Here is a 24,062-nt window from a genome sequence, read left to right as displayed (position 1 = left end):
TAATTAGAAGAGGTCAAAGTGAGAAGCATGTGGGTGCATGATTTACCAACAAATGTAAGAATAACTAAGAATTTTGAGCAACATAAAAACATTTAATTTTGGCTAATAAAATATTTTAAATGAATAAAAAATATACCTAAAGGCCATCAGACAAATTTCCCAACTAGTAATGCCAATGTTTATCATATAATTTTTTCCCCTTAACTTTCAGAAAGGAACAAGTCATGTTAACGGTAGTTTCATAATCACCCTTTGCAGGCTCCTAGCATTTCAATAATGTTTGTTAAATTGAATTAAAATTGTCATCATTAAAACTGTTTGTTTCTTTTGGACTTTTAATCACTATTTTTCAAGTGCCTAGTGATGTCTGAAGTACTGAGAAGGCAGACTGACAAAACATTTAAAATCCATCTACGACTAAATAGTGAATTTGTGTTAGAGAGGGGATGGAAGGTCATCTCTGATTATCTCTGGCATGCATGCTCTTTCTAGAATCACCTCACCTTACTCGCGGTAAACTAATATGTTAACTATGAGTTAACATACAGAATTAGTTTCTGCTGAATTGTCATTAGATGTCCTAGAGTCTTATGTGTTTGAATCTCAGAATATGAATCAGACTTTGCATTTTATCAAGATAACCAGTGACTGGATGCACAATAAAATTTGAGAAGCATGGATCAATTCATTATGAGTCGAACTTCAGTTTATAAAGATTACCTTTACAATGGGGCCTTGACTTACGAGTGTCCCGACTAATGAGTATTTTGAGATACCAGCTGTCTCTCCGCCGATTTTTTTCCATTGAGTTGATAGAGTAATTTGAGTTAACGAGCTCCTTAACGAGCTTGGTCTCAGAATGAATTAAACTCGTAAGTCAAGGCCCCGCTGTATTTCTAAGTAAGAAGCCATCTTGTTTTCATATGATCAGCATGCAAAAATGTATATAAGAATAAAGAAGTTTTGTTCTGTCCTTTCTTTAACCCATAAATGTTCATATTATCTGTGTCCCTGAGCAATGGGGATTGAATGCTGTAAGCTGTTTACATGCCTAGTACTCAGTCTGACTCCTCATTCGCAGTCCCTCGCTCAGTTTTTGATGAACCGGTTTCTGGTCCTGCTAGAGCAGCGGTTCTCAACCTGTGGGTCGCGACCCCTTTGGCGGTCGAACGACCCTTTCACAGGGGTCGCCTAAGACCATCCTGCATATCGGGTATTTACATGACGATTCATAACAGTAGCAACATTACAGTTATGTAGTAGCAGTGAAAATAATTTTATAGTTGGGTCATAACATGAGGAACTGTATTTAAAGGGCCAGAAGGTTGAGAACCACTGTGCTAGAGAATCAAAGCACTTTCCCAAGTTCTTGAACAGAAGCAACAAGGAAAGGAGAGAGTTCTGGGTCACAGTGTAGTTTGAACAGAGGGACCTGAAAGGTATGTTCCGAAGACCAGTTGTTGAATACATGCAACTTCCTCTCTGTGTCCTTGGCATTTAACTCTACCATCCACAGTCTCTCATTTTCATCTTGGGAATGGTACTAAGGTGGTTATGGGAACTGAATTAATTACGTGCCACTGATTAATTTTATTCTTACTCTTTCCTGATACTAATATTTGGCCTTTGTTTCCTGCATGTCACAGACTAGAGTTTCTGACTCTCACCTGGTTCTTACCCCTGCCTGGTGTGTCCACGCCCTGCAGGACGTCTGTGGCTTTAATTCACTCATGCTGATCAGCCCCTGGACTGTCTTAGTTTTGGCCTCTCTGAGCTGATACCTGCCTTACGAGGTATGTGTTTCCTCCACAATTCTTCCTCTATAATCATTCCACAGCTCAATGAGCATACCCTTTCTCTCTGGCCTTTCTTCTCAAATTTCCACTTAACTAGAGTAGTTCAATTATTTACACAATGGAATAGAAAAAAATTTCCCCAAATTACCGAAGCTTAGTATTCTATTTAGATGACTAAATCACAAATTAAGGCACTTGCATTTAAAATGTTCCATAATATTAGAATTTTAAGACATTTACATGTGCAGATGTATTATAACCATTTAACAACAGAAAATTAATAGTGAGTACAGTGAGGGACCACACTATTCCTTTAACTGCATTCTGAGCATAAAAAGGTAGAAATTCAGAAATACAAGCTATGTCTGACAGTCAGGTGACCCTGGGAGATTTCACAGTGGCATTAGAAAATGGAACATGTGGAAAACGGAGCCACCAACATGCATACACATGTCAGTGTTAACCAGGGAGTTGAAAGCAGGCTCCATGGCATGACTGAACGTACAACCCTGCAATCTCCCCCTGTTGGGAATGTGAGAGGCAGACCCCGAGAATAAAAGTGCGGCCCTGCCCATTTGCCTGACTTACACTGTTGCCTACTTGAGGAGCTGTGGTGATGAAGCCTCAGGAAGACAGATGACCTTAAATAAACTCATACACTCACCTGGACCAGGTGTCAGATCTGTGTCATTCTAAGGAACTACCTGAAGACCAATAGGAAATCTTTTCACCCTTGCTTTGCTGGGTTGCATGTGCTGTCCATTCATTTAAACTTCATAAATAGAATAGACATGAGCATTCACATCATCCACTTTATCGCAACAACTAAGCAAATACATATCCAGTATGTACTTTGTCTGCCTATAGAAAGTAGAGCTATCTATGTAGCCTCCACTGTGGAACTAGGAAATGAGAAGGCTCTCATTTTTTGTTTATATCAGCCACAGGCCATCATGAAATTTGAGGATATGGAAGACTAGCAATAGCTAAATTTCTTAAACTACAAAAAATTAGGACATTGGGCAATTAAAATTTCTTATTCCTGAAACTAGAGCAATACTGCTATTTTTATAGTTAGATTATTAACTAGAGTATTGCTCCCAGTTTTGTCTAAAGATAATACTGTAGACCATGAAATTTTAATTGACTGTCTAATTTTACTGATTTGTAGAAAATGTAAAATAAATTGGATTAAACTGAGTTAGATAAGAAGTAGAAAAGTATGTGTGAATTTTAACTCTGCACAGCTTAGATTTTAGGTAAAATGTCCCACTGAAACCCATTTTAGATCAAATATTGATATTATATTTTTAATAATTTCAGCACCTGATTATCATAGTTAATGTGAAACATCTATGCCAATATCAGTGTCATTTAATAGGTTATCTTTTAAAAATTCCTTATTTTAACAAGCTACAAGCAATGACAGACATGCTCTACAAACAAGTAAATACCAAGCTTGCTCATGTAAATAGAAATAAAGGTTCTCCTAATGCCAATGGCTCTACTGGCAATTAGACACACAAAATATCGCACACCCCTGGCCAGGGCAAACATAAAGATGTAATCAATGCCTTAATGAAAACCTATGTTGTCATTCCTTAGAACAGTGGTTCTCAACCTTGGCTGCACATTAGAATCACCTGGGAATCTTTTTAAAATCCTGATTTCTGGGCCTCATCATTAGTAACAAAGAAACAGAATTTCCAGAGGATGAGGCCCAGAAATCAGGATTTTAAAAAGATCCCCAGGTGATTCTAATGTGCAGCCAAGGCTGAGAACCACTGCCTTAGAAGATCAGAGTAATAAAAAAACCCAAAAGAGAGAACTCAGAAAAAGAGACCAAAAAAGAGAGAAAGAGGTGGAGAGAGAGTAAAAGGGACCTGCTATCTCCAGGGAGATGATTGAATGGGTCCCAGAAAATAAATTCTACAATCCACAGTACCCCCCTCTCCCAATATAAAGATCAGTTGGTTTTCCACATCAATTAAACATATTCAGGGGTTTAATACTAAGGTAACCACAGCCGGGATTCAGTCTTCGAATCCTGGGTCTGTGCTCTTTCTACCGAATCATTATGCTGCCTTGTATTTTGAATTTGATTTTTGAGAGTTCAAAAGAGCACCACAATGTTAGGTTCTCAGAGAAGTTGAGAGAAAGATGCAGAGATTCCCATCCCCCCCCCACCCCCCACGCAGACTCCCATATCAACATTCCCACCAGGTGGTCATTGGTCACAACTGATGAACCTACATGGATGCATTCCGATCAACCAAATACCACAATTCATTGTAGGGCTCACCCTTAATGGTGTACATTCTAAGAGTTTGGAAAAATGTGTAATGACTTGTATCCACCATTAAAGCATCATTCAGTATTTTCACTGTCCTAAAAATTGTCTGTGCTCCACCTCTTCATCTTCCCTCCCTCATTCCTTGGCAACCACTGGTCTGTTTACTGTCTTCACAGTTTTGCCTTTTCCAGAACATCATAGAGTTGCAGTCCCCAGTTTGTAACCTTCCATATCGGCTTCTTTTGCTTAGTAATTTACATTTAAGGTTCTTCTAGGTCTTTCATGGCTTGGTAGCTCATTTCTTTTTCATACTGAATAATATTCCAGTGTCTGAATGGGCCACAGTTTATTTATTCATTCACCTACTGAAGGACATCTTGGTTGCTTACGAATTTTGGGCAATTATGAACAAAGCTTTTATAAACATCTATGTGTGAGTTTTTGTGTGGACGCGTGTTTGGGTAAATACCCAGGAGTGTGCTTGGTGGGTTGTATAGTAAAAGTATATTTAGTTTTGTAAGAAACTGTCAAACTGTCTTCCAGAGATTCTGGACCATCTGCATCCCCACCAGCAACGAGAGATTCCTGCTGCCCTCCCCCACCCCATCCTCCCAGCATTGGGTGTTGCCAGTGCCTGGGTTTGGGCCATTCTCACAGGTGTGCAGTGCTGTCTCCTTTTACATTGTGTTTCCCTGACACCATATGTTGTGGAGCATCTTTTCATGTGCTTATTTGCCATCTGAGTATCTTTTTTGGTGATGTTTCTGCTAAAGTCTTTGGCTCATTATTCAAAGGAGTTGTTTGTTTTCTTACCATTGAGTTTTAAGATTTGTTTATATATTTCAGGTTAGTGTCCTTTATTAGTGTCCTTTGCAAATATTTTCTCCCAAACTGTGGCTTTCCTGTTCATTCCGTTGGCATCATCTCTCACAGGACACACGATTTTAATTGGAATGAAGTCTAGCTTACCATGCCTTTCTTTCCTGGATCTGCCCTCCTAGTGGTATCTAAAAGGTCATCACCACACCCAAGGTGGTCTCAGTTTCATCCTATTATCTTCCTGGATTTTATAGTTTTCTGCTCCACTTTTAGGCCTGTAAATCAGTTTTGAGTTATTTTGGGGGGAAGGGTGTAAGGCCTGTGTTGGGGTCCTTTTATTTATTTACTAAGAGCCCGATGCACGAAATCTGTGCAAGGGGCTCGGCCCTCACAGCCTGGCTTCGTCTGGAAGGTCGTCTGGATGGTCATTGTGCTGTTCGGTCTCATTAGCGCACTTGCTTTTTATTATATAGGATTTATTTGGCATATGGTTGTCAAGGTGACCCAGCCCTGTTTCTTGAAAGGACAATCTTTGCTCCATTTCATGCTCTTAATCCTTTGTCACAATTTCCTGTTCAGACAAGTCTTCACCCCCTCAGTCTACTGCAAGTTCTTGAGGCGAGTGATGGGTTCTGAGACTCTGGACTCTCTTTGACTCTGGCTGCCCCTGTTGGCTGTGTCGCTTGGGATCGCTTGCTTGATTTTTAAATTTTACATGCAAAATATGGATCATAGTAGTAATAACAATGTAAGTTTGTTTTAAAATTAAGAAGGATGAGCCCTGGCTGGTTTGGCTCATTGGATAAAGCATCGGCCTGGGACTAAAGGGTCCCAGGTTCGATTCCGGTCAAGGACATGTACCTTGGTTGCGGGCACATCCCCAGTAGGGGGTGTGCAGGAGGCAGCTGATCGATGCTTCTCTCTCATCGATGTTTCTAACTTTCTATCCTTCTCCCTTCCTTTCTGTAAAAAAATCAATAAAAAATAAAAAAAAAATAAAAAAAGGATGTTAAAATGCTGAGCATAAGTCTGGAGTGTGAAAGCGGGGGGAGGGGGGGGGAACCTTTTATCTGCCAAGGGCCATTTGGATATTTATAACATCATTCTCGGGCCATACAGAATTATAAACATAAAAATTAAGATGCTGTATTTGGTCAAACATTTAATTAACTCACCCCTGATGCCTTGGCAAGGCCAGACCAAATGATTTCTTGGGCCTTCTAGGGCCTGAGGGCCAGATGTTCCCCATCCCTAGTCTAGAGCATAGAGTATCCCCAATATGGCAGCTCTCATTCTTTATCTCCTTATACCCTCCAAGGATACAGACAGCCATAAGTAGTTAATTAATATGTGTTTTCTGTTTACTAGTATATCTACTCGAAAATCTTTGGCTTTTTCTTCCTAGGCCTGGATGTATGTTTATAAACATTATCAGCGAATTCCGTGAACTAACTAGAGGTCACTTAGTCAAATAACCGCTTTGTTTAAAATGAGAGCTGGCTCTAGGTATGAACATGGTGGTGACTGGACTGAATGGCTATTAGGTCTGCACCTTGGGACGCAGGGTACGCATCCAGCCGGAGAAACTCATTCAGATCTGGCTGATCAGGAATAAGACTTGCAGGTATTTACTCTTTTGTAAACTCTCACTCGTAAAACTGAAGGTCCAGTGAAGGCTGTCATGAAATTGCTGATTATGTGAATGCGGGCCCTATTGGCGGGCTCCTAGTTATTCAGCTGGTTCACAGAAAACAGCGGTGCCATCTGTGGTGTGTCCTGAGCCTCTGTCCCGGGCCCCCACTGATCACAGTGCTCTGTGGCTCCTCGCACAGAGTCGCTCCAGGCTGGGGTGTGACTGTGTCTGCGTGGAGGGGGTGGGCAGATGGAAAAATTAAACCAAAATGGAAACCTACCCAAGGGGCCTCCCAAACCGGTAGCACATCAATTGAATTTTGCTACATTTCCTGAGAAAGTGTGTGTTTCTCAGGTGTCTGGGGAAACCCAGGCAGCGTGGGGCTCTGATCTGTCCTTTTTATAAAACATTCTCAACGCGCTGGAGGAATATCTATTTTAAACAGATTCAATAGCTAACGTTATGCTTCCCAGAAACCCAGCAATCGAAGAAGATCCAGGCCATTATACAGCTAATGGGGTTAACCAGCCCAGGGCTGTGCAGAGGTGTTACACGCGGGGAGTAGAAATGGACTCAAACGATTTACATGAAATAAGAACATGACTGCCGCAGTGTCTGTTTTTAATCCCCAATATCTGCAGTTGTATTTTATGTCTAAGGCGTAATTGCTGGTATAAACAGCCATGCGTCACAAAGTCAAGTTTCTCATTCTACTGCCCTAAACTTCCAAGCCAACACCAGGTGCCAAACACTCAGAGCTCATAATTCCTCAGACTGTGTGACTCCTCATTTAACACACGCAGGTCATTTAGCACCAGCTTCATGGTGGCTGACACACCACACTAACACAGACTCGACCCTGGGTGACTGAGTTATGACAGATTTGAGGTGGCAGGTGCGGGCAGTGCTGAATGACGCAGTTATGGGGTCGTGATGTGTCTGTGCCGATGGCCCACCAGGGCGTGTGGGCTGATTACCAGCCCCTGTGAGGAAATATGCTTAAACACAGATAGCAGCATCAGACTGGAGGCTGAGCTCCATGAACCCGGGCAGCAGGGCGGGGTGGGAGGTGGGGGCAAGAGGAGCCCCAAGCTTGTGGGGAGATGGAGGGAAAGGTAAAGAAAAGCAACCTGTTTGCTGCATACTCTTGGGCACCTGAGACAACACAAGAGAGAATTAATGCAGATGCATATGCTAACACGTCTTGCAGATCAAGCAATCAAAAGATAGGAAATTAAGAAGTTGGCCAAGGGACAAAAAAGTTGTGAACACAGGACTTAAAAGAAAAAACTGGGGAGAACCCACTGAAAAGACAGTGGGAGGGCCTGGCTGGTGTAAGTCAGTGGTTAAGCATCGACCTCTGAACCAGGAGGTCATGTTTCCATTCCCGGTCAAGGGCACATGCCCAGGTTACGGGCTCCATTTCCAGAGTGGGGCATGCAGGAGGCAGCAGGTCAGTGATTCTCTCTCATCATTGATGTTTCTATCTCTCTCCCTCTCCCTTCATCTCTAAAATCAATAAAAATATCTTTTAAAAATATGAATAAATGATACTCCCTTCATTGGTATCTTGTGAAAACTAAAACCAATGATGTATCTAACATCTTAACACACTGTCTATCCATGACAGGAACGCCACAGATGGATGTTACTGTTATTATTATTACATGACTAGAGGCCCGATGCACAAAATTCATGCCAGGGGCTCCCACTCGCAGCCCAGGCTTCGTCCCGAAGGTCGTCCACACGGTCATTCGGCTGTTCGGTCTAATTAGCATATTAGCTCTTCATTATATAGGATGAGACTCAGGGTCAAGTTTGGGGAGGCTGGATTGCTGTCTGGATTGGTCAACTTAATCTGAGGTAGAATGAAAACGTATGGGCTAAGTATATGTGAACACCCCTCACGTAGTCAGAGTTACCTGTTGGCTGACTCACAAAATGAGTTTGTTTTTGGGGGGATCATGGGGAAATATGTACCTTACAGACAGAAAAGCAGCATGAACCTTGACCTGGCCGCATACAGGAACCTGACCCTGCAGGAGCAGCCGAGTAAGGAACCTGACCCCGCACCCTCCTGTCCTGGAAGAGTCCTCGGTGCCAGCTGGGTGCCCCCGTACCCCTCCCCCCCACCTCCAGCAGCCTCTCTGGGCCTGCAGCTGAGGGAGGGACTATGTCCCCATCTCCATCTCATCTGTGGTGACAGTAATATGTGCCTCTCTGCACAGGTGGTACCTACCTCCCCGCCTCTCCCAGGAGACTGAGCACATTCACATTTATAAACCCGGAACATTCTGTAGGCCTGTCAACTGGGTTTGCAACTGTGCTTATAAATAAATGAGCAGTTTGACAAGTCACACTTGAGAATCTGTGATTTGTCACTCAAAGCAGTAATCCTCACACTGTGCTCTCGGGAGATCTGGGGTTCTTGGGGGCAGGGAGGAGAGGCAGTGGGGACCTCTGGGACATCAGTTGATTACTTCCATTTCAAATGTTTTCTGAAATGGGTGCTTGCATAAATTTCACTGGGAAAAAAAACAGTTCTACCATGGAAAAAAAGCATAAATAAATAAATAAATAATCCAGAAATGGGAAAATAATAGCCAGTGAGTCAGGAAATGCCCAGACTTGCTCTTCGTTGAAAAGATGTTGAAAGACTGGCTTCCACACAAAGGGTTTGAATTTTACTTTTTTAAAAAATATATTTTTATTGATTTCAATGAGGAAAGGGAGAGATAGAAACATCAAAGATGAGAGAGAATCATTGATTGGCTGCCTCCTGCATGCCCCACACTGGGGAAAGAGCCTGCAACCTGGGCATGTGCCCTGTCCGGGAATCGAACCGTGACCTCTGGTTCATAGCTCCACACAACCACTGAGCAACATTGGCTGGGCTACTTTTTCAACTGGATCATAATCTCTGTCCAGACAGCAATCCTATTTCTATCTGGTTACTTCTGTTATTTATGTCCTGCATGCCCGCCGGCGTCTGCCCGCAGGTGTGGGTGTAACCGTACACCTGTGTCCAGAGTAAGGCTCATTTTACTGTAAGCACACCAAGTAATCACTTCTTTAACCCGAATCAAACCAAGAACAAAAGGTTATTTGTCTAAACTGCAATAATAACTGACCTTTTATGCCTATGAAATCATTGCTATTGAATATTTATGTAAACTTTGGGAGATATAAATGTCACTCGGAAATTACCGAAGAGCAGGAAAGTGACTGGACACCATGGCAAGGTGAAGTGTATTCATGTTTTGAAAAGGTATTGGCTGCAGGCTCCTCCCCAGCCCTGGTTGGGGCATGTGCGGGAGGCAACCAATAGATGTTTTTCTCTGTCTCTCCCCCTCCTTTCCGCTCTCTCTAAAAATCAGTGGAAAAATATCCTCAGGTGAGGAGTAACCAAAAGGAAAATAAATAAATAAATAAGTGCGCCGAGCACTTGCGTCTCCTCAGCCCAGAGTGGAGGAAGAGCCGGGTGTTTCAGTACAGGGAGCCGAGTTCTGGAAGAAAAAGTGACTCGCTAAAGTTTGTAGCTTTTAAGTAATAGTTTGCGCCAAACCAGTGTTTTCTCTTATCTCCGGAGCTTCTCTTGGGAGCAGAGAGGGAGAATCTATAAAATGCGATTCCCCACCCTGCTCCCTGGAAGGGCCTCACAGCCGTGGGCGTGGCTCTGGGAGCTGTGTGCCCACCTGCTGCCTCCAGGAATCACAGGTGAAACCCAGGGACAGTCTGCGACCTCCCAGCCCCTCCGCACGGAGCTCACACCTTTCCGTGTAGGATGCGGTGCAGGAATTGGTGGGAGGAGCTGTGTGCTGGTGGAATTCTACTTAGTCCTCTCTGCCCTGGGTTGAAGCTATGGGATGTCATCTCCCATCATCAAGGATTGTCTAACCCAGGGCAGCTGTGGGCGGCGGTGGCAAGTAAGGGCAGGTGGGGGCCGGTGGGGGCAGGTGGGGGCCGGTGCGGGCAGGTGGAGGCAAGTGGGCCTTACACCTTCCCTGAGCAGAGCTGTGGGAGCGCGCAGGCAGGTGGTGTTGCATGCAGCCTGCCCATGGTCAGTGCCCAGCCCAGAGAGGCCGGGGACAGAGCCAGGAACGCTGGGTGAGGAGAAGGAAAAGTGAGGGCCAGACTGACGGGCACCCTCGGGATCTGGGCTCGTGATATCTTCGCGGGACGGAGGCAGTGGCGGCAGATGGCGGCTGACATCCCTCCTGACATCTTCGCTTGTATTCCCTCGCAGGGCCTCGCCGTAACAAGGCTCTCAGGAGCCGCGTGTGAACGATGTAAAATTTCATTACACAGAAGCAGCGCGGAGGGGAGGCGGGAATGAGCCAGGCATTATGCAGCCTGTCACTCTCCCTCGAACACTGGGCATATGGTTCGTTGTCCTCCTTGATATCATGCTACCTGATGTACTAAGCACGATTGCATTAAGGAGCTGGTGATACAAAATACAATCAGGTTTATTTGCTAGTTATTAGGGAGCTCTGCCGGGGAGAGAAAGGGGCGGGGTGGCCGGCCTACTGGCAGCCATATCCTGGCTGCAGCTGCATGGAAGAGGCACGTGTGGATGGGGTCTTGATTAAGGCTGAGCACTAGGGGGTAAAGGCAAGAGAAAAAGGCATGGTGGTGATTTAGAAAGGAGGCATTGAGTGCCGGCCAGTTTGGGTCAGTGGATGTAGCATCGGCCTACAGACTGAAGGGTCCCAGGTTCGATTCCTGTCAAGGGCACATTCCTCAGTTGCAGGCTCAATCTCCAGTAGGGGCTGTGCAGGAGGCAGCTGATCGATGATGTTTCTCTCTCTTTGATGTTTCTACCTCTTTATCCCTCTCCCTCTCTAAAAATCAATAAAAATATATTTTTTTTTTAAAAAGGAGACATTGAGAGACACACAGAGCAGGGTCAGGGGGAAGTGAGCATATAGTGCTGGCCCCTGGCTCCAGGCTGCCAGCATGCTGCCCACGGGGCAGGTGGGCCTGAGGCTCCTGGAGACAGTGGGGCAGCTCCATGCAGGGCAGTGGGCTCTGTAACGAAAGGAAGGACCGACAGGTTGATCAAGTGGCAGGATGAAGACAAGCTAGTTTATCCTGGTCCCTCTGTGTGTCTGTGTCAAGGGTCTCCAGACAGGTCTGCCCAAAGGCACCTTCTACCCACAGCGAGAAGAAAGATCTAGTGCTCCCTCAATGACTACCACAGAGAACGGCCTGCTCCCCTCTCATCCTCGTCTCCTTCCCCTGGTCTCTGCTTTCCCTCCACTCTTCCTGACTTCTCTCCATGCCCCCGCCCACAGCCCTGTCCCACCGTGGAACCTGGATCTAAGAGGGCGTCTCCGGGCTAGAGTGCCTGGGGATGGAAGTAGAGAGGGCCTGCCAAGTAATTTTGTTAAACTTCATCCAAGGGTATTTTTTCTTAGAGAGATTGGAAGGGAGGCGGGGGAGAGAAACATCTATGTGAGAGAGACACATTGACTGGTTGCCTCCTGCACAGACCCCAACTGAAGCTGGGGATCCAGCCTGCAACCGAGGTGCCTGCCCTTAACCCTTTAGTCCACAGGCTGACGCTCCAGCCCCTGAGCACACCGGCCAGGGCAGGGCCCTCCAAGTTTTATTCCTTAAAGGCAAAAATACTAAATAAGCTCCTTTACTAGATTCCATGCCACCTAACTGGGCCCGCTGTTCCCACTGGTACATGCGTTTGCTAAGGCCAGGGCCACGCAGGGTGTAAGGGTATCATTGATGTAGGATGATCCAGGCTGAACCCCGATGGCAGATCTGGGTGCAACTACCCATAATACTCTCTGAGCCGGGGAGGGGTGGGGAGTATGTTTAATGCAGTTGGCTCCTAGGTGTGCAGCGTCCGCTTGGTAAAGTCTGTGGCCCGTGGTCCCTTTCTGAGACCAAGGACCAAGGGACAGAATCTCTGTCCTCCAGGGACCCGATTCTTGGGGAATGAGCTCAGCCTCATTCATGACGTCTTTGTCCCTGGCTCTCTGTGGTAAACGTGGTACAAACATACCCATGTGCTCTGTGTCAACTTCGTTTCTCAGAAATGCATCGGAATGTGAGAAAAAGGGTCCTTAAATTTTTTGGAATATTGAAAGTGTCTGGTATACTGCCCAGCATACAGGAAGCACTTAAAATGGTTATTTTCTTTATGAATGCCCATTTGCCTGACATATTGCTGTGTTTTATTTTATTTATTTTGGGAATTAGGGAGAACTGGGATAGAGTTGAGGTGTTTTAGGAACACGAGGAAGAAATGTGGTAGAGTACTTATGAATTCAGTTATTATACCTTCAACAATAGAAAGCATCTCTCTCCCTCTCTCATTGCTGCCGTTCTGAGCTTATATGCCCACTTGGTTAATGTCCCTTCAGAGGACACATCTAAGCTGTGTGTCCAGGGCAAACACTTCCTGGTGAATGCCCCAGGGATCACCGGGCAGACGGAGATAAATCCAGACCTTTGGTTTCTGTCTTCACTCGCTAAGTGGATCCACAAGGGAAAAAAGAGCCATTAATCAAACTTGGCAGGTGTGGGCTTGGTGCCCCGGTCACGTGCGAATGCCCGGAGAGCTCTGTGTCCTCTGACTTCCATGACAGGGGCTGCAGTGTCACCAGGCGGGGAGGTGAGGACCTGTCCTGGGGTTCGCATTAAGGCTGGACCCCAGCAGTAAACCCACCCGATCACCCTGCCCCCCCAACACTGCCCTGTCACCAAGTCTCATACAACCATCTGAGAGGAGCACGATTTTCACCATTTTTCAAGTGACTCAGCAAAGGACCCGTGAAGGGAAAGGACTGGCTGGGCACAGCCTGTGTGGCTCAGTAGTTGAGCATTGACCTAGGAACCAGGAGGTCACAGTTCGATTCCAGGTCAGGGCACATGTCCAAGTTGCAGGCTTGATCCCCAGTAGGGAGCGTACAGGAGGCAGCCGATCCATGATTCTCTCTCATCATTGATGTTTCTATCTCTCTCTCCCTCTCCCTTCCTCTCTGAGATCAATTTTTTTAAAAAAGGACTTGCTGGAAGTTATCGACTGAGTGAGGAGCAGAGTTGGGACTTGAATGCAGATCCTGACTCCATTAACTTTACAGAAAACTCTTCCTTAGGAAAGGATAATGTGTGTGGCATAGGTGGTCAGCTCAACGCCTTATCCACATGTTTCCCTAGTTTAGCAGTTGGGCTAGAATAGGAGCTCATTAAATATTTACAGAATGAATGAATGAACACATCATGGACCTATTAATTATTAAATGAGTTTTGGGTTTCACTTTAAGGCAGGTGGACATAAGCAAAACAAAGTAAATTCTGACATCCATTGATTTAGTGACCCAGCAAATGTCTACTGACGCTCCTCCATGCTCCAGGTTTATGCTGGTGCTGGGCCTCATGCGGTGAACTAAAGATGGGGCTCAGGACCCTGGGGGTGCTTACAGTTGGCATTCAGGGCTCTGTCACCCCCGACCCATCCAGCCAGATCATGCCACCTGTTGTGACAATTCTCAGAAATGACCATGTTTGGCTCAGTCACTTGGCCACTTGGGCAAATTCAGGATCAGGGACACAATTATCACTAGGACAGAATGTGCCAGTACACCTGCCAGGTGAACGGCTGCGTTGATTTCAAATATGTGATCTCTGTTCCGACATCACTGCCTGGGATAGTGGTTCATGCTTCTTAAAGGTGCTTTCCTATCATTTCATCTTCAATAAATCCCAGAAACAGTGACCTCAGAGGGAACAAGTGGGCCAAGGTCAGGTCACTGGCCAGTGATAGAACTGGGACCAGAACCCTGGTTTCCCATTCCCCCAAGGGCTCTGTGTCGAATACCCCACTCTCTCCGAAGGAACATACCCGGGCCTTCTTCCTTGTGGGTGTGTGTCTGCGGTGCTGTCGACCTATTTCAGTTGGAGGAGAACTCACGGCTCTGACAGCCACCACGGGGACAGCCCCCTAAGGCAGAGCTCCTGAAATAGCCCTGGCTTCAGTCGTGCACACAGGCCGGTAAGAACATGGGAACCACACTGAGAACTGTTGCTTGATGTGAAATTTGGTTAAATCCTTTGATGACAGCCCTTTGGAACATACAGAGTTGAGTAGTTCCCATAATCCACACAGCAGGAAAGGCTCGCGTGGGCACGGGAGACCTGGCCTCACGCCGCGGCCGCGTCCCTGACTGGCTGTGGTGTGCGCAGTCTCGGGTCACACAAGAGTGGAGGAAATTGCCTACATATATCCATGGCACCATTTATATAAGTAGGCAGTGCAGTGTGATTCCTTTAAATAGGTGTCTTTAGAGCCCTCTCAACCATCCCCAGGTAGTTACGCTTTATTGGAAGCAAGAGTTAGTGACAATGACATTTCAAAGTAGACAGGACCATGTAGAAATTTTATAACTGAGAGTAAAAAGGTACTTTTCCCTGTACAGGTATTTCCAAGGTCAAAAACTAAAAACCCTCCCTCCCTTCCTTCCTTCCTTCCTTCCTTCCTTCCTCCTGTCCTCCCTTCTTCCCTCCCTCTCTCCCTCTCTCCCTCCCTGTTCTCTCTGTCAGAGCTCCCCCGGCAACAGGAATCTCCTCCACAAGGAAGAAACCACTTCCTTCTCCGGAGCCTCTCTCCTTGGCTCGGGTGCGGAGCTCATGCTGTGGGGAGCGGACACCTATGTGACCATTTGAAAGACACAGGCCAGGTGTGTGGGTGTGAGTCTCCCTCCCCTTGTGCACCACTCTTCTTCCTCCATGGGGGGGGGGGGGGGTGTCAGGAAAAATCTACAGGCCGGATAGAGGAAGAGGTCTTAAAGGAGTTTTGAAACTATATCTATTCCAAGCCCTGAATGTACTGCAGCCACATACGCAGCCTGTCTCAGCTCTGGGAGGCTCTTTGATGTTTCTGCCACGTGGGCACTTCCGAATACCCAGATAAGCAGTTGTGGGTTACCATGTGGGAGGGGATTTGGAAAGACCTCACAAAGCAGGCATTATATTCCCAGATATTTCAAATGGTGAAAACACACAAAGACACACTCACCTTCGGCTGCGCCCCAGGCCCCGCGCGCCTCGGCTCCAGGAGACGGTGGCCCTGGGGAAGGCCCGCGGTCTGCACTCAATGGCAACATCCCCGCCAACTTGAACCACTGAAGTTTTTTTAATGGGATTTTTGGAGAAATCAGGAGCTGAAGCTAAAAAACAAAATGTTTAAAAGCTATTGAATCACTCACATAATTAACCTGCAGGAATGCAAGCCATATGCAGCGGTCGCCAACCTTTGGGACCTCATGGACCAGCAGTGGTCCGCGGACCCCAGTTGTCGACTGCTGCACCAGAGGGACTGTGCTTAGCTTCCTCTCCCTGCAGCCCCAGGCTCTGCACTGTGTGAATGCTCAGTAAAGGTCTGCTGAGGGAACGAGCCATCGTGGTAAGAAGCAGGGGGACTGTGGGAAACTCCACCAATCCCGCACCGTGGTCCCTGGCTGGGTTCTGGTCCCTGACGTAAAAGGGATGCTGCAAGGACTTGGGATTTTGCTCTTCCCAGGAGAGGGAGAGACACGTCAGTCCCATGGCCTCTCTCATCTGCCTCGAACAGGGACTTGATGTTGGCAGCTACAGCAGGCATCCCAGAACCACAAGGCTGCAGCCTGAGGAACGTGTAAAGAATGACACCCTGCCCAGCCGTGTGGCTCAGTGGTTGAGCGTCAACCTATGAACCAGGAGGTCGCAGTTTGATTCGTAGTTAGGCACATGCCCAGGTGGTGGGCTTGATCCCCAGTAGGGGGTGTGCAGGAGGCAGCCGATCAGTGATTCTCTCTCATCATTCATGTTTCTGTGTCTCTCTCCCTCTCTCCTCCTCTCTGAACTCAATAAAAATATATTTTTTTAAAAAAGAATGACATCACCATGGTGCTGTGTCAGGCTCAGCCATCACCCCTGACCTTCTCCTTAAGAGATAAAGGAACCCCTGTTTGTGAAGTCACTGTAAACTGAGATTTCCTTTCCTTGGTTTTATTTTTATTTGCACCTGAAAACATTCCTGCTGGAACTTTCTGCATTATATTCAAAACCTCAGCTGGGACAAGCTTTAGAGGAGCCTCTTGGTTGGGTGGGCCCAGGGGTGGCGCCTCCGGGAGCCCTGGCTGATTCCCCAACCAGAATAGGATCACCTACATTTTTCAAAAGCTAACTTACCAGTAGACATTTCCCCATTGTTTCAAGGGAAAGCAATTTCTGAGTCACAGAAGAACTGGGCCAAGATTCTGTCTAGTCACGTCTTGCTCAATCTCATTCTGAATCTCATGGTTATACATGCAGGCCTTACCTAATACTCTCAGCTCCGCGTTTGCATAGATTGTGTGGTGTTTGTTTTCGGCAGCGCACTGGTAGACACCAGAGTCAGACACATTCAGCATAGTTATGGTGAGTGTCCCATTTTCTACTTGAATTCTTTCCTAATAAAAAAAGGAGTCATGTAAAGAGGCTGGGATGTTAACGCGGGCGTTCTCTTCATCAGGGCCGATTATGAACCGTCTGTGCAATCGCTGTGCTATGATGCGAACTGATGCTTATGAAGATGAGCCGCATACACAGAGGGACCCCGAGCAGCTTCCTGACGTTAAGAAAAATGGAAATATGCCCGGTGTCATTTTAGTGTACTCTGTTATCTCATTCCTGTGGAAATTGGCATGATCTACATAGAGTGTATGTTACATTCCTTTATATAGGATCTAATTTGGAACACATCACCATTCCAATTATTCCCATTATTGACTATATTAGTCACGGATATCCGAGTTAGAATGGATCCTTGCCTTCTCATCACAAGGTCTCAAAAAGACTTGGATGGATCACTTGGGAATTTTCTAATTGCATCATACGTAGTGGGGGCTGCATTTCTCTTCTGCAGCCAACTATAAGGTGAGCTTACACAGCCCAGACCCATTACGATTCCCATTTGGGGCGCAGAGTGACAATTTTGAGTGCGAATTATGAAATCATTTCACATTGCAAACACAACCCAAAACGAACTATTTCAAGGTCCCTAGTATCATCCTCTGAAGAGAAACAAGTCGGCTGAGGAAATGGAGGGTGTTCTGGGCGGAAGGCATGCAGGGAAGTCCCAATGAAGCCAGAACAGAGACAGTCATTATGTTCGGCCTCTAAACAACAGATGTCTTTCTTTTTTTTTTGTCTCTGGCTGTGCCTCCATGTGCAAAGCAAAAGGGAGAATTAACACAATGATTTCGATAATTTGATGTGAAAGAAGCAGCTCTGCCTCACTTTCTGTGGAGTGTAGAAGAACGCATGCGTGAGATTGGAAAATGCGGAAAAACAGGGTTAGACAGTCGTTGGTTTTCACGAAAGCAAGATACTGGGTATGATGAAGACCTGGGTCCCAGAACCAGGTGGACAAAGTTCAGAATACTGATCCCAACATTCCCTAGCTGCTGCATGGCCTTGAACAGTGGCCAAACTTCTCTGAAGGCAAATTTCTTCATCTCTATAAAGAAATAATCAGTGTGTCTCTCCTAAGGTTGTCATGAGGATATAATAAAATAAGGCAGGGAACATGTAACAGGGCCTGTCTCAGAGGAGAGTTCAGTAGATATGAACAATGATGGTGATGGTGATGGTGCCCGTGATGGTGATGGTGATGGTGGTGGTGGTGATGGTGATGGTGATTGGTGATGGTGATGATGGTGATGGTGATGGTGATGGTGATGATGGTGATGGTGATGGTGATGATGGTGATGGTGATGGTGGTGATGGTGATGGTGATGGTGGTGATGGTGGTGATGGTGATGGTGATGGTGGTGATGGTGGTGGTGGTGATGGTGGTGATGGTGATGGTGATGGTGGTGATGGTGATGGTGGTGATGGTGGTGATGGTGATGGTGGTGGTGGTGATGGTGATGGTGATGGTGGTGATGGTGGTGATGGTGATGGTGATGATGGTGATGGTGATGATGATGATGGTGATGGTGATGGTGATGGTGATGGTGATGGTGATGATGGTGGTGATGCCTGGATGTAAATCTAGTGCTGACAGTAGGCGGCTCTGCAAGTGATGGTCTTCTCTCCCCTTAGTCTCCTCAGTGGGAAAAATGGGGACATTATTAGTAGCTCCTTTGAGTTTGTCTAAGGATTAAATCAATTAGTATATCTAGAGTCTGTTATGTTCCCCAGCACCTACTGCACACTCCATCAATGTTAGTATTGTTCCTGTTTGTGACAGTTTCCCCACCAGAGCAGGGAGTTTTCATATGGACACCTTTGCTTACCTCTGCACCGAGGCGCTCACCATTCTTTAACCAGGTGTACCAAGGCCGGGGCTTTCCTCTGGCTTTGCATTCCCAAAACAAGCTGTCATAAATGGACAGATATGTGTCCTGGATTTTTTGTTCCCATTCTGGAGGGGCTGTTCCAAAGAGAGACAGAGCAACCGTGTGACAAGTCAGTTGGTTATCAAGGTTCCCTGCTCCGTGCCGAGGTTGGCAGCTACCAAGGGCAGCTGATTTGGTGTGGAAGCACCGGACAGGCTGGGTCTCCATGTGGGGCCACAGAAATCGTGCTGCAGCTCTCGGTGGGCCTCTGACAACTTGGGGTGTAGGAAAAGGTCCAAGTGCAGAACGAGACCAGATAATCATTCCAGGCCAAGTATTAGTGCGTGGGTCAGATTAGAAAATGTAGACCCAATCTGAACCCTTTGTGTGCAAAGACCACCGATTACACTTGACCTGAATTAACTAAAAGTAAGTGTATCTGTATCAGACATAATTCAACACAGTAGCTGGAAGTATAACTCCAATCTGAGCCTCATCGCATTTTAGTTGGAGGATCACCCTATCCCTCACCTACCCGCCCCCCTCGTTCCCCCTCCCCCCCAATAAAACTCATGCCAGGAATAAGGACTGTGGAGTGGCTATGGGTTCTGCACCTAACTTAGTCCTGGGCATGCATTTTCCAAAACCTTATCTCTAACCAGAGGCTGTTCTACATAGTCATGAGGCAAAGGTCACCTGGGATCGTTGATGTGAACGTGTTATTCAGGGGGAAGGTAGGATTATCCTGGCTGTCACTCAAACAGGTAGGGTATGAATTAATGTTTTGAAGCCAATTTGGTTTTGTGAGATCCCCGTGAAGGGGTGTAGGTGGCCGTGCTGAGGATGGAGGGCAGGTGGGAAGAGCCTCGTTTAGGAAAATTGTTCACAGTTCTCGTCTTAGACCTGACAAACATGACCTGTGAGAGCTTGCTCAATTCACCTAAGGCTTCCTACCTAATAACTGTCACTGAAAGTTATTTCTGCCTCATATTATTATGAGAACTACAGGAGCTTGTGTTTATGAAAACTTCTATGTAAGCTAACAGCTACTGTATCGATGTAGGAGGGATCGCTTTACTATCGATTTTCAATTTATAGATATCTCCATCTTCTGCTCAACCTCTTGGTTTTATCTTTGTCTATTTAACAGAAAAGTGAGAAATCTATTAAAAACTAGCCCATGCTCAAAAGCCTGGTACCACTCAAAAACTCCCAGTCACATCCTCATTATTTTATTTACAAAAGATGCTAGATTCCAGAGACTTTCCTTTAAGACGAAGGAGCTATTGGAAAGAATAAATGCAGAAAGGTAAATACACATACATGCAGGCGTACAGAAATAATCACCAGGGAATCATGTTCTATATATAACATAGTAGTTTTCATTCCAGGTTAAAATTGAAATCCGGGAGGAAATGGGAGCTAATATAACCAAGGCACATTACCTGGTCCCCACAGGACACTCGCGTGGCATGCCTATGAGCTGATATCAATACTTCTGACATGGCTAGTTATCAAAAAGGCATTTTTCTCCAATTACTTTATTGATGATTAGTAACATGTCATCTACAAACATGTCATAGAGAAAGGCATTTTGGGCCACGTGTAAATACAGTTTTCAAAAGTTTTCTAGGACAGATATATTAAATTTAATACAGAAGGTGAGAGAATTTGAAAAGCAAATTCTCTCACCTTCTGTATTTTGGTAATTCTGTGGTCTATTTTATAGTTTATCTGATGAAAAAATAAGTGACTTCAATGCAAATGTTGTATCTTGGCTGGGATGGGAGAAACATAAAGACAGCCTTTAGGGAATATGCACGTTTATCATCTCTCGTATATGCACAAGATATTGTGGTAACTGAGGCAAACCTATTTTTCAATGAAGTAATGACTGGTTTTCTGTTACCTACGTACAAGTAGGCAATATCTAGGAAACAGAAACGGATATTGACAACTACACTCAGCATTATGCTCCTGTCCCTTGTCACTGTCTCCTCCTTCTGTACTTAAAGGAAGTCCCAGGCTACCGCTGACTGTCCCACGGGAAGTAAGTGGATCCCATGGTGCTTCAGGTTATACAGGTCTGTGGCTTCCACAGGACACGGCTGATCTTGCCACGGCAAGTAGATAAGCGACAGCATGCACAGACCACACTGAGACTCGCCTCCTGCAACCCAACCCGGACACGTGGCTTCCCGGCCTGTCCCCGGGCATGTCTCCAGAACGTGCTCATGGCCATCACAGTTTACTACACGGGACGGCACCAGATACCCGCATGCACGTGACATTCCGTGAGCTCACCGTAGAAAACGAGCCGGCCCTTCGCCAGGTTCCTCCCGCGCAGGTTGCCTGCAGTGCATTCGTAGAAGCCTTCGTCTTCCTGTTGAAAGTTCGGGATTTCAAGGGTAGCCTGGGATTTGCTGTACTTGACTTTCCCTGGCAACGGGCTTCCGTCCAACCTCCTCCAACTAATATCGGGGACTGGACTGAACAGTTACACCGCGTTAGAACACGATCCAGCTGGGTCTTGTGACAACAGGGTAAAATGGGAGTGTCCTTAACATGAACTCTCAGGGAAACCCTCCAATGAATCACCCCCGAGGCTGGGGTGCCGGTCATGCGGCCACTTGCGTTCACTCCATCAGCGCTTGTAACACCTCATTCAGGACCTGCCACCCGCAGTCACGGTGCTCTGACCAGAGAATGAATTGCTGAGCAAAATAAACATGTTCTCTGGCCTCACACTGCTGACAGACTAGTGGAGTGACGTCCCATAAATAAATAATAAAAAATGAATCTATTTGTAAATTGCAGGAACGTAAACAAAGGGCATAGGCTGCAGAGATGGCCCTGAGATGATATCAATTTAAACACATTCAAGAAATTGCCCAAAGGACATGGCATCTCAGAGGAGGCAAGCTCTGTCTGTATTTGTGGATTCTAAGAAAGTGGTAGATTCCTCTAAAGCTAAATTGGTCCCAGCAGGCACCTGAAGACGTGGGCGATGGGCGAGCTAGATTACCAAGGGGATCAGTATTGTGAATTGGGAGAGCATGCTCCATGAGCCTCAAAAAATACTCATCACCCTGTTTTACAAAAAGCGAAACAACAATAATCTATGAATGACTGAATAGTACCCTGTCTCCTGTTAGAGAGAATGTGTAAAGAGTTCCTTTATTTATAGGAATGTAGTTTAATATCATAGATCTGATAGCTTTAGTCTAATATGAATATACTTTTAATATGTAAACTTAATGTCTGACAGTGAAGAGTGAACTTAGGAATCTGTGGCTTAGAAGACCTCACTTTTACATGTTTAATATAAAGTCACAATAGGACCACATTCTCTAATAAACTATCTAGAATAATAAAAGTGTAATATGCTAATTAGACCAGATGTCCTTCCCAGCGAAGCCAGGGCTGAGAGGAAAGCCGGGGGCCCCGGATGTCAGAGGGAAGCCGGTGCCGGCAGCGGGGGGAAGGAAGGCCTGCTCTTGCACAAATTCCGTGCATCGGGCCTCTAGTATTTATAAAACCAATCCCCATCCATTTACATTAACGTCTCTCCCTTTCTCCAGGCATGCCCCTCTTCATTCCCTTTGAGATTGACAGGTGATCTAAACATTTATATTTGATATGTCGTAAATTGATACTAATATCATTATTTAGCAAAGCCAAAGTGTCAACTTTGTAGAAGAAGCAGGATTTTTTTCAAGTTGACAGAAGTGACGCGGGAGAAACTTCTAACCACGTGAAAAGTGGTGGCCAAGAGTCTGTGGAGTTTGAATGGGGAGCCCACGGCCAAGAGTCTGTGGAGTTTGAATGGGGAGCCCACGGCCAAGAGTCTGTGGAGTTTGAATGGGGAGCCCACGGCCAAGAGTCTGTGGATTTGAATGGGGAGCCCACGGCCAAGAGTCTGTGGAGTTTGAATGGGGAGCCCACGGCCAAGAGTCTGTGGAGTTTGAATGGGGAGCCCACGGCCAAGAGTCTGTGGAGTTTGAATGGGGAGCCCACGGCCAAGAGTCTGTGGATTTGAATGGGGAGCCCACGGCCAAGAGTCTGTGGAGTTTGAATGGGGAGCCCACGGCCAAGAGTCTGTGGAGTTTGAATGGGGAGCCCACGGCCAAGAGTCTGTGGAGTTTGAATGGGGAGCCCACGGCCAAGAGTCTGTGGAGTTTGAATGGGGAGCCCACGGCCAAGAGTCTGTGGAGTTTGAATGGGGAGCCCACGGCCAAGAGTCTGTGGAGTTTGAATGGGGAGCCCACGGCCAAGAGTGGGTGGTGATGACCCAGAGAGGTCTCTGAGAGAGCACGGACCTGCCGAAGACACTGTCGGCGTAGAGAGTCAGAGAGGCTCACATGTTGTCAGAAAACCTACTCTGAGTCGATGTTTGATACCCTCTGTTGTTTCAGAATTACCAGAGAGTTACAAGCCTTGAATTTGAGCACAAAATAAAATCACTATTATCATAAATTTAGTTTCTGTCTTTTTGAAAAGCCTTGCCCACTTAGCACACAATGAGGTTGACATTTTAGTAAAATGGCATATTCCTGCCACAGTTAACCTCAGAGAACTGGTTTTCTGTCCATTCGCTTTACGGAATACCAAACTGGCACACATGAAAATGAATTTATGCAGGAGAATTTGTGCACACAGAAGGATCATCACCTGGTCTGAACTCTGTGCTAGATGCAGAGCTGTCCAGTTTTTAAACACATGTCATGCATCTGTGAACATGTGAGAAGTTCTTAGCCCTGGGTTGGGAGGCCTTGGATGTCTTTCATTCTCCTCTTTCTGTTTATCTCCATTTTCCATTATTTTCCTTCAATGAGCATGCATTACCCATGTAATAAAAAATTCTAAGAATGTTTATTTACAATGGGAGATAATAGAGGCTGTGATACTTGTGTGAATGCCCAGCCTTTTATCTCTTTGTGCCAGTGTATCTCTGAGGTTTATGACAAAGACACGCGCAGTATCTGACTAGAAATGGTTGTGATCACTGGCATTCAGACAAAAAATAATTTCAGTAGAGAGTACTTTCCATGCTTATATCACAGTCCATTAGATTGATTGTGAAGACAGAGCTCAACTTTTAACCTAACTAAATATCTAAATCTCTGAGCCAGTAACAGAAGGGTTTGATATTTAATGATAATGATCGTAACACTATCACAACCAATAGCTACTGATTA

The 24,062-nt window shown here is 45.9% G+C and overlaps 1 protein-coding gene across 1 annotated transcript in view; it reads right to left on the bottom strand.

The window, feature by feature from the left end:
- The window catches only part of CNTN6 (contactin 6), a 165,699-nt gene that overhangs the window by 33,434 nt on the left and 108,203 nt on the right, over nt 1-24,062 (bottom strand). Inside the window, 4 exon segments of the mRNA XM_036333342.1 lie at nt 15,579-15,729; nt 16,863-16,992; nt 18,823-18,959; nt 21,169-21,353. Of these exon segments, the coding sequence (XP_036189235.1) occupies nt 15,579-15,729; nt 16,863-16,992; nt 18,823-18,959; nt 21,169-21,353 (603 nt within the window).

Source organism: Myotis myotis, unplaced genomic scaffold, assembly GCF_014108235.1.
Source record: "Myotis myotis isolate mMyoMyo1 unplaced genomic scaffold, mMyoMyo1.p scaffold_m19_p_13, whole genome shotgun sequence".
Classification (NCBI taxonomy): Eukaryota; Metazoa; Chordata; class Mammalia; order Chiroptera; family Vespertilionidae; genus Myotis; species Myotis myotis.
This window is presented reverse-complemented; position numbering and strand designations above follow the sequence as displayed.